At 40.4% G+C, this 10550-nt stretch overlaps 2 protein-coding genes across 3 annotated transcripts; both read left to right on the top strand.

The window, feature by feature from the left end:
• Positions 1–1223: 1223 nt before the first annotated feature.
• On the top strand, positions 1224–3525 carry LOC308700104 (uncharacterized protein). The gene is made up of 4 exons (XM_081381480.1): positions 1224–1719; positions 2078–2209; positions 2436–2573; positions 2719–3525. Exons 1-4 carry the CDS (start codon positions 1635–1637, stop codon positions 3354–3356), a joined length of 993 nt encoding a protein of 330 aa, XP_081237606.1. The 5' UTR covers positions 1224–1634; the 3' UTR covers positions 3357–3525.
• A 4539-nt stretch (positions 3526–8064) lies between these two features.
• On the top strand, positions 8065–10309 carry LOC308689855 (uncharacterized protein). Of its 2 annotated transcripts, XM_081363913.1 has the most exons (4): positions 8065–8471; positions 8838–8969; positions 9198–9335; positions 9486–10309. In XM_081363913.1, the coding sequence occupies exons 1-4, from the start codon at positions 8387–8389 to the stop codon at positions 10139–10141; spliced, it is 1011 nt and encodes a 336-aa protein (XP_081220039.1). In that variant the 5' UTR covers positions 8065–8386; the 3' UTR covers positions 10142–10309. The 2 variants fall into 2 exon arrangements, with proteins under 2 accessions (XP_081220039.1, XP_081220040.1); XM_081363914.1 differs by lacking the exon at positions 8838–8969 and having other exon boundaries at positions 8202–8471; positions 9486–10250.
• Positions 10310–10550: the final 241 nt, after the last annotated feature.

The raw sequence follows: 10550 nt of genomic DNA, 5'->3' as shown, positions 1-10550 counted from the left end.
AATAAAGCTTTGTTTCATGTGTTGACTTATGCATTTGTTTATGATGTGATGGTGACTTTCATTCATTCTTTTACTAATTTATTAATATTTCTCATTGTTGTCAGTAAATAAAATATAATTATTTAATTAATGTTTTATTTAATTGTTTGAAAGAAAATGTAGATATGTTCATTATATACACATCTAGAGTGTATTCAATCATGCATAGCTATGTCATATGACATACATTACAATTTGTTTGTTTTATTGAATTATATCATTTTCAGTAAAACGTCATATACTGTAATTAAGTATTGGTCAGCATTTATCGTTGTTATTATTGTATGTTTTGGGGTGGGATAGAAATGCAATTCATTCTGAGGTAATATTAATTTTTAATATTAATGATACTTAAATTTTTCGAGTATAAAATCAACAGTTTTCCTCCAAAGGCAAATCTTCGCACAGCTGCCCTGTGTGCAGACATTACAAACGCTGAGGAAACCCGTTCTAGGTAGGGCTGTCGAGTTACTGATGTTATGAGATCTGTAAAAAATCTCATTGTGTATGCAAACCCATAATATATATATATATATATATATATATATATATATATATATATATATATATATATATATATATATATATATATATATATATATATAATGGGTTTGCATACATAATATGAGATTTTTACACAGGAAAAAAGAACCTACAAGGTTGAATATCTTAATATATATTTTCTTAAATAATTCATTATAATAGGCTACATTTAAAAAAACAAACTTTTTTGTGATTTATAGGCCTGAGAGATGAAACGACAGTTAAATTCAACAAGAAAAAGAGGAAAAAATAAAGCAGTTAGCCACTTTTGCTTGTGGATGAAAATATTTGGATATAAAAAATTAACAACATATTCAAGAGATGACAATTTTGGGATTTCGTAATAAAAATAAATAACATCGTGGGATAAAACGGTAGTTCACATTAGTAGGGTTAAATAAAATAACTCAACCCTAAATGTATTCACAAAATAAATGGGCAGCAGTTTCTTCAAAAAGACCACAAAATGAGCAAGATTAATCAATATCATGATATTTACAGACAGATGAATTAAACGTGTCCGTTCGAATCTTTTAAGTTGTTGCACGTGTGATAACACATGGCAGATGTCCGGTTCGCATTCATACTCATTACTCAACGAGATTTGGCTATAAAGTAGGCTACCTACTCTTTTAGCGCTCGAGTAAGTACTCATTGAGTATGCGGTTTGGAACGCAGCCCGCAAGTGTGGGTATTTGGACAAGGCATTATTCACAATACTAATTAGGCTACGGTTATTATTACGACATCTGGCGTGAACGCAGAGCTCCGTTCCACTCCTCCAAACCTAATCAAACACACCTGAACAAGCTAATTAAGGTCTTCAAGATGAGGCTACTTGAAGGTTACAGGCAGGTGTGTTTGATCAGGGTTGGAGTTGCCCAGACCTCCTTGAATCTTTAAAAACGCGTATCTTTTATACAGTGATTTATGTTGCGGGAATCAGCAGCACATGTTTTCAGTGTAGTTTTGTGTGCTTCACTGTTCCCCCTGACTGACTAATTCAGTGCGTTTTCCAGCAGAGCTCAATTGTGAGATCACAGGTCGAGAGGATGACAGCTCGAGTGTACCACTCGTTGAGAGTTGTTTTATTGTGCCTGTCTACATGGTTGTGCACAACACTTGCTGGAGTCGCGGGTGAGAAGATCTTTTAGCTTCATTACACAGTCTGAAGAAATGCGTAAACAAGTGCCTTACAAAATATGACTTCTCTTGAAAATTGCTACAGTACATTTAGTTGCAATAGTAAATTTATGAAAAACACATAAACTGTCTATGTCTTCTATCTGCATTGTGCTTACACACCTGACTACTCTTTGTCTTTAAAACTGATTGACAGTTTAGTGATAAATGGAACTTATTCTTGATTATTTCTTTAAGCAGATGAATGCTTGCATATTTTCAAGTTTGAGACCTATATTTCAAAACCCCTGACTTCTAAATGCTGAAACCCTTACAACACTCCCTGGTCCCTTTTAACAATCCTCTTCTGTAGAGTCTGGTCAGTGTCCAGTAATGCTGACGGTCGTGCCGTCTCAACGAGGATGTACTTCTGATAGAGACTGCTCTGGAGAACATAAATGCTGTCTATTTCCCTGTGGGTCAGCGTGTGTGCCGCCTGTTTTCAGTGAGTTTCAATTAATGATGGATGCTAGAGGTCTCCCAAAAGAAACCGAGAATTTTCAATCAGACGTTGCTAGTAAACTTCACAAATAATTCCAAAGAAACTGCAAGTAACACGTTGAACTAAACATTAAACTTTGAAGTAGAAAGACTGAACTATATATAATTTGTTCAAACTGTAAATGAGACCTTCAGCATTCAGTGATGTTTTCTGTCATGTGTCTTCATAGCAAAGCCAGGAGTGTGTCCAAGCACCAAAACTGGAGGAGGAAATTGTGCCAAGTTGTGTTACTATGACAGTGACTGTCCGGACAATGAGAAATGTTGCAGCAATGGGTGTGGACATCAGTGTATGGCTCCATTTACAGGTAGTTGTATTACATTACATCTAGTTATGGAGTAATTACCCCCCCCCCCCTAGTCTTTTTATAGAGTAGTGTCTTTTATAATTCTGTTGTCGTTCCTGATTTTGCTGAAAGGACAGACTTAAAATGACTATCTGTATCCCTGCAGTGAAGCCTGCGGCCGACCTGCCGAAGCCTGCAGTGAAGCCTGTGGCCTACCCGCCAAAGCCTGCAGTGTGGCCTGTGGCCTACCCGCCAAAGCCTGCAGTTAAGCCTGTGGCCTACCCGCCGAAGCCTGCAGTGTGGCTTGTGGCCTACCCGCCAAAGCCTGTAGTGAAGCCTGCGGCCGACCTGCCGAAACCTGCAGTGAGGCCTGTGGTCTACCCGCCGAAGCCTGCAGTGAGGCCTGCCGCCGAACCGCCGATGCCTGCAGTGACGCCTGCGGCCGAACCGCCGATGCCTGCAGTGACGCCTGCGGCCGAACCGCCGATGCCTGCAGTGACGCCTGCGGCCGAACCGCCGATGCCTGCAGTGACGCCTGCCGCCGAACCGCCGATGCCTGCAGTCACGCCTGCGGCCGAACGGCCACCGAACCACGGTCTGAGTGGGCATGAGTGGGCCGATCACCACGATGGCCACGGCGGTCACGATGGCCACGGCGGTCACGATGGCCACGGCGGTCACGATGGCCACAGCGGTCACGATGGCCACGGCGGTCACGGCTGCCACGATCACCACGATAGCCACGGCTGCCACGATCACCACGATAGCCACGATCACCACCGTGATGGCCAATGTAAATCGTGACATTGATTTTGCCGAACTCATACCCAAGTTCTCTTACAGATTATTTCAGTGCTTCATTTGTATTGAATATTCCCTGTTTATCACCAAATAAATCTTGTTTAATAATGTTTTTGCTTGTTTGGAGTTTTTGGTACAAAAATACATCTCCATTTCTGTGGATACATGTCCTAATCCTCTGTCAACAGAAGTGTTTCATCCTCTGTATAGTCAAGCAAGTTGGTTTATCCTGCCTAATCAGGGAAGGTTGTGTTAACGTTATCCTCTGCATGCCAGAGAGTCATTCTCTGTTTAGTAAGGGAAAATGTATCCTCTGCTCAATCAGGGAAGGTTAACAGCTTTTACAGTTATGTTGAGGTTTATCCTCTTTGTCAGGGAAGTACTGTCAGGAAAACATCACAAAGGTTAAAAGAAAAGCTACATTAATCCCAAACCACTGATAAATCAAGTGATCAGTTCAAATCACTGTTAGGACAGCACATGGATTCAATAGCGTCCAAGTAAAAAAAAGTAAAAAAAAAAAAACCCTGGTCTTCACACAAAGTAGGCTCTGTTGAAAAATGGAAGGAATTATTTTTTTTATTTTTTCTCAAATCACCAGTTTCAAGTTGCAATCCTTTTAATTGCCTTACCTAGTCCTGTATTATGTGTCCTTGTATATAGACCTCATATAATGCAGATTTCTGCTAAACTTCATTGGTCCTCATCTTCCAGGTGTGTTGATCATCTCGTTCGCCCCATGGATGTTCCATCTTCACCAGGGTGACACTTTGCGGCTTGTTGCAATAGGCTTTCCCTCATTGGCAAGGGAGGTCTGTTACAAGCACGCGTCCTTGACCTTATGCTGTGTGGGGTTGTTTCATCCTGTACCAGACTCAACGAGACGTGAGCATCCACAGCCAAGCTCACAAAGCCGTGTCTGGCGGTTTCCTACAAACCCTGGAAAAGGGGGGGGGGTCCCACACCATCGACCACCTCAACCTCATTTGAGCTGAGTCGTCAGCCTAGCAACCACCTGCTATTTGACAATCATGATCCACCTGTCATCCATTGTGCTAATTTGTTGTTTGATGAAGTCCATCCCCAAGACTTCATCTAACAAAAAAGGGGGAATGTAGCAACAATGACATACAGACATCTGCGTTTCAAATTAAGTGAATCATGAGGGTGTCGAACACATCGTCTTTGTCCTTAGGAAGGCAGCCCTGGTTAATTATTCTCTAGGGGTTAATTCACCAGCGCCCGTGTGGCTGGCTCCGTCCCCCCCCTCCCCAAGTTCAGCATGGTCTCCCTGTGACTTTACAGCCTCATGACATTCCGACACACACAGACACACACACACACACCAAGAGACCAAACTTTGTGTGTAACTCAGGATAAGCAATATTTCTTTTAAATATATGTACAATTCCATGATGCATGTGTGGTTAGTTTGCCTTATAATAGAGGTGTGGTTTGCTAGAGTATAATTTTGAATTCTAAAGGTTCCTCAATAGTGTCTTGTAACACGACCTCGACCTGGTCATAAAGTTTTATGACTCCAAAGCTGCAGCTCATCCAGTTCCTCTGCAAGCCCACATTCCATACACTTCCACACAGGCGATCCAAGAACCATGTTTTTGATATGTATTTGTATGTGTGTATAATTTCCATGGCAGATTGAGATTTTCTATGTTCTATCATAGAAATCAATTGACTCTTAAAATGCTCAGAATCCTACATTAGAAATGAATATCTGTATTCTCATATTTTGTACACCATGTCTGGTATCATTCTAATCGTAGTGATCTCACGGAATTACATATATGTATGAGATTACAATGAAATGTATTCTTACGGGTATTATCTTTTCTGAAAGAGGAAATACGAATTCTATCTCTCACATGACAAAGTCAAAGTAGCCGTTTCTTTCACAAACAAAGAGACTTTCTTCCCGCTTCAGATCAGAAGATCTGATTTGCTGTTGTCACCAAAAACAGGGCGTAAACAGATGTCTTTAAAAAGCAAGAGACCCTATTTCCTCTCTCTCTCACCTCGCTCTCGCTCTGACCTCTTCTCCCCGGCAACGCTTCTCCAGGAACCTCTGGAAAGGCTTTGGCCTTCTCCTCGGACCAACACATGTTCGAGTCGTAGCTGCCGTTCTTTGCAACTAAGTTCCTACTGGCCTTTCCCCTCCACAAGGGAAATGATCTGAACTTTCTCGGTAATGTTAAATTCAAGTGAGCCTTTACATCGTCTTGCGAAACGACCCAGAAGACGAAGCTAGACGCAAACCACGCGCGCGTCCCTTTTCCAGCATCGCACTGAAAGAGTACAACATCTCGCAAGTATCTCTCTCTCTAACAGCTGAGTCCTGGTTTCTAGCTCGTAGGTCTGTGAATTAAGTTACCCTCTATCTCTTATCTCTTTCTTTCTTTCTTTCTTTCTTTCTTTCTTTCTCTCTTTCTTTCATGTCATTCATTCCGATCACGTCATGTTTGTTTAAATGTTTGTTGATTTTATTGTTTGCATTTTACGTACGTTTATATTTGTAGCTTATATAATCTCTAGTGTGTGCCATTTTATTAATAAACCCATTTATACTTTTAATTGTCTCTGTGTTTGAAAACCCACCTTATAAGTCAATGAAACAAAAGATAGCTACAAGCTCGATATTATAGACTACATTGAGTAGTTTTAATTAATAAACTCAGAAAGTTTGATGTTCGTGGCCAGACGATAAAACTTTCTTGGAGTTTGTAAATACCCCTTCTTAACTGTGATAATCTTACATTTATTCACTGGACGAATGATTGATGACCAGACCAGTTACAGAACAAGGTAATCTCGATAACTGATAAAGTTAATGTACATGCGACTTATGAATTATGACCATGAGTTATGATTTTGAGTTGATTTTTTATTAATATTTCCAAAATTCCCTATATCCGTGAGCTAATTCGCATCTACCCAGAGTCGTTTATGCTACACTGCTCTGAAAATGTGATAAAATGTTATCAGTTCATTAAAAAATCACAATATATGTTTAAACAGTAACTTAAAAAGGCACTTGATGCATAATTCGGGTTCATATCTGTGCAATTTGTGAATATGTTTAACAATTTAGTATTGTCCACAACAATACTGTCATTACCGCGACAGTCTATGATTACAACAAGGATTTTTTTGAGGGTAAGACTTGTTTATGCCGTAACCATGGGAATGAAGACTAGCAGGGGAGCACATGTCAGCCATGAAAGAACAGTGATATTTGCTGTCTGAAAAAGTAAGTAATTTAATCGTGAATTCCTTCTGATCATGGAGTATACTTATTCAGCGTCCTTACCATAAATGCTGTAGCAGCAATATTTTGATATATACACTACCGGTCAAAAGTTTTTGATCGGTAAGATTTTTTATGTTTTGATTATTATTTTTTGTTTTATGTTTTGATTAAATTAACATTGATTATAATCATAAATGTTTCTTGAGCATCAAATCATCATATTAGAATGATTTCTGAAGGACCATGTGATACTGAAGAGTGGAGTAATGATGTTGAAAATTCAGCTTTGATCACAGGAATAAATTACACTTAACTATATATTCACATAGAAAACAGCTATTTTAAATTGTAATAATGTTTCACAATATTATTATTTTTGTTTGTATTTTTAATCAAATAAATGCAGCCTTGGTGAGACGAAGATACTTCTTTTAAAAACAGTAAAAATCTTACCGATCTAAAACTTTTGACTGGTAGTATATATATATATATATATATATATATATATATATATATATATATATATATGTGTGTGTGTGTGTGTGTGTGTGTATTTAAAGTTATTTTTGTACTAGCTGTTGAGTAATGTTAGCAAATCCATGACCTAGCATCTTTTTTCCTGAAAAAAAAAAAGTCATTACTGCAACACGTCATTACCAACACACAACTTGTTGTGATGGTGATGACAAGTGATGTGGTGGTAATGACATGTTCTGTGTCACTATTATCTATATCATATTATGTGTTTATAAATTAAGTTAAATAAGCATAATAGTTTTACAATGAAACTTAAGTGAGATGCCTTACTTCCTAAAACTATTTTTTTCTTATTTTTTAACCAGAATGGCTCCCAAGAAATCAACTGAAAGGTCTAGAGATTATAGAAAAAAAAACGAAGGAAGATCCTGTAAAATATCAGCAGTACATTGACAGAGAAAAGGAAAGATACAAAAGAAGAAAAGAAACAGGAAAGCTTAAAGTAATCTCACAACTTTCAAAACAGGAGCAAAGACAGAAACGCAAATAATGGAGAGTTAACCAAAACAATAAAAGAGCCAATGACAAAATTCGACAGGAAGTACAACACTATGTAGATATAGTCTGTCTTTGTAGATATATAGTTCTGGATATTCATGTTAGGTCAACTAGTGTGCTCTCTCCCTCAACTTTTTTGCTTACTCTTTTTCTGTCAGTGGGCCCTAATTTAAATGGCAGTTTTTTTGTGTGTGTTTTTTTAAACGCAAAGCATTGAAAATAAGAAATAAAAGCTATGTAAACACTTGCATTTTTTGCTAGACTATATGTGTGTCCAATCGAGTAATCAAAAGTTCAACACTTGCAGTCTTTACGCCTAATAAGGAAATACGTCATGCAAGTAGACAAGTGGTCAAGTGCAAAGACCGCAAGTGTGGGTATTTGGACAAGGCATTATTCACAATACTAATTACGGTTATTATAACGATATCTGGCGTGAACGCAGAGCTCCGTTCCACTCATCCAAACCTAATCAAACACACCTGAACAAGCTAATCAAGGTCTTCAAGATGAGGCTACTTGAAGGTTACAGGCAGGTGTGTTTGATCAGGGTTGGAGTTGCCCAGACCTCCTTGAATCTTTAAAAACGCGTAACTTTTATACAGTGATTTATGTTGCGGGAATCAGCAGCACATGTTTTCAGTGTAGTTTTGTGTGCTTCACTGTTCCCCCTGACTGACTAATTCAGTGCGTTTTCCAGCAGAGCTCATTTGTGAGATCACAGGTCGAGAGGATGACAGCTCGAGTGTACTACTCGTTGAGAGTTGTTTTATTGTGCCTGTCTACATGGTTGTGCACAACACTTGCTGGAGTCGCGGGTGAGAAGATCTTTTAGCTTCATTACACAGTCTGAAGAAATGCGTAAACAAGTGTAACTTGACAAAATATGACTTTCTTGAAAATTGCTACGTACGTTTAGTTGCAATAGTAAATTTATGAAAAACACATAAACTGTCTATGTCTTCTATCTGCATTGTGCTTATTAGGCTACACACCTGACTACTTTTGTCTTTAAAACTGATTGACAGTTTAGTGATAAATGGAACTTATTCTTGATTATTTCTTTAAGCAGATGAATGCTTGCATATTTTCAAGTTTGAGACCTATATTTCAAAACCCCTGACTTCTAAATGCTGAAACCCTTACAACACTCCCTGGTCCCTTTTAACAATCCTCTTCTGTAGAGTCTGGTCAGTGTCCAGTAATGCTGACGGTCGTGCCGTCTCAACGAGGATGTACTTCTGATAGAGACTGCTCTGGAGAACATAAATGCTGTCTATTTCCCTGTGGGTCAGCGTGTGTGCCGCCTGTTTTCAGTGAGTTTCAATTAATGATGGATGCTAGAGGTCTCCCAAAAGAAACCCTGAAAATTTTCAATCAGACGTTGCTAGTAAACTTCACAAATAATTCCAAAGAAACTGCAAGTAACACGTTGAACTAAACATTAAACTTTGAAGTAGAAAGACTGAACTATATATAATTTGTTCAAACTGTAAATGAGACCTTCAGCATTCAGTGATGTTTTCTGTCATGTGTCTTCATAGCAAAGCCAGGAGTGTGTCCAAGCACCAAAACTGGAGGAGGAAATTGTGCCAAGTTGTGTTACTATGACAGTGACTGTCCGGACAATGAGAAATGTTGCAGCAATGGGTGTGGACATCAGTGTATGGCTCCATTTACAGGTAGTTGTATTACATTACATCTAGTTATGGAGTAATTACCCCCCCCCCCCCCTAGTCTTTTTATAGAGTAGTAGTGTCTTTTATAATTCTGTTGTCGTTCCTGATTTTGCTGAAAGGACAGACTTAAAATGACTATCTGTATCCCTGCAGTGAAGCCTGCGGCCGACCTGCCGAAGCCTGCAGTGAAGCCTGTGGCCTACCCGCCAAAGCCTGCAGTGTGGCCTGTGGCCTACCCGCCAAAGCCTGTAGCGAAGCCTGTGGCCGACCTGCCAAAGCCTGCAGTGAAGCCTGTGGCCTACCCGCCGAAGCCTGCAGTGTGGCTTGTGGCCTACCCGCCAAAGCCTGTAGTGAAGCCTGCGGCCGACCTGCCGAAACCTGCAGTGAGGCCTGTGGTCTACCCGCCGAGGCCTGTGGCCTACCCGCCGAAGCCTGCAGTGAGGCCTGCCGCCGAACCGCCGATGCCTGCAGTGACGCCTGCGGCCGAACCGCCGATGCCTGCAGTGACGCCTACGGCCGAACCGCCGATGCCTGCAGTGACGCCTGCGGCCGAACCGCCGATGCCTGCAGTGACGCCTGCCGCCGAACCGCCGATGCCTGCAGTCACGCCTGCGGCCGAACGGCCACCGAACCACGGTCTGAGTGGGCATGAGTGGGCCGATCACCACGATGGCCACGGCGGTCACGATGGCCACGGCGGTCACGATGGCCACGGCGGTCACGGCTGCCACGATCACCGCGATAGCCACGGCTGCCACGATCACCACGATAGCCACGATCACCACCGTGATGGCCAATGTAAATCGTGACATTGATTTTGCCGAACTCGTACCCAAGTTCTCTTACAGATTATTTCAGTGCTTCATTTGTATTGAATATTCCCTGTTTATCACCAAATAAATCTTGTTTAATAATGTTTTTGCTTGTTTGGAGTTTTTGGTACAAAAATACATCTCCATTTCTGTGGATACATGTCCTAATCCTGTCAACAGAAGTGTTTCATCCTCTGTATAGTCAAGCAAGTTGGTTTATCCTGCCTAATCAGGGAAGGTTGTGTTAACGTTATCCTCTGCATGCCAGAGAGTCATTCTCTGTTTAGTAAGGGAAAATGTATCCTCTGCTCAATCAGGGAAGGTTAACAGCTTTTACAGTTATGTTGAGGTTTATCCTCTTTGTCAGGGAAGTACTGTCAGGAAAACATCACAAAGGTTAAAAGAA

Source organism: Scardinius erythrophthalmus (assembly GCF_964197995.2).
Source record: "Scardinius erythrophthalmus genome assembly, chromosome: 1".
NCBI lineage: Eukaryota > Metazoa > Chordata > Actinopteri > Cypriniformes > Leuciscidae > Scardinius > Scardinius erythrophthalmus.
This window is presented reverse-complemented; position numbering and strand designations above follow the sequence as displayed.

Excerpts from the sequence above, each read along its gene's own strand:
- LOC308700104 (XM_081381480.1), top strand. The coding sequence starts at position 1,635 with ATGACAGCTCGAGTGTACCACTCGTTGAGAGTTGTTTTATTGTGCCTG. Across the intron at positions 1,720-2,077 it reads AACACTTGCTGGAGTCGCGG|AGTCTGGTCAGTGTCCAGTA; the intron begins GTGAGAAGATCT and ends CCTCTTCTGTAG. Across the intron at positions 2,210-2,435 it reads GTGTGTGCCGCCTGTTTTCA|CAAAGCCAGGAGTGTGTCCA; the intron begins GTGAGTTTCAAT and ends GTGTCTTCATAG.
- LOC308689855 (XM_081363913.1), top strand. The coding sequence starts at position 8,387 with ATGACAGCTCGAGTGTACTACTCGTTGAGAGTTGTTTTATTGTGCCTG. Across the intron at positions 8,970-9,197 it reads GTGTGTGCCGCCTGTTTTCA|CAAAGCCAGGAGTGTGTCCA; the intron begins GTGAGTTTCAAT and ends GTGTCTTCATAG. Across the intron at positions 9,336-9,485 it reads GTGTATGGCTCCATTTACAG|TGAAGCCTGCGGCCGACCTG; the intron begins GTAGTTGTATTA and ends GTATCCCTGCAG.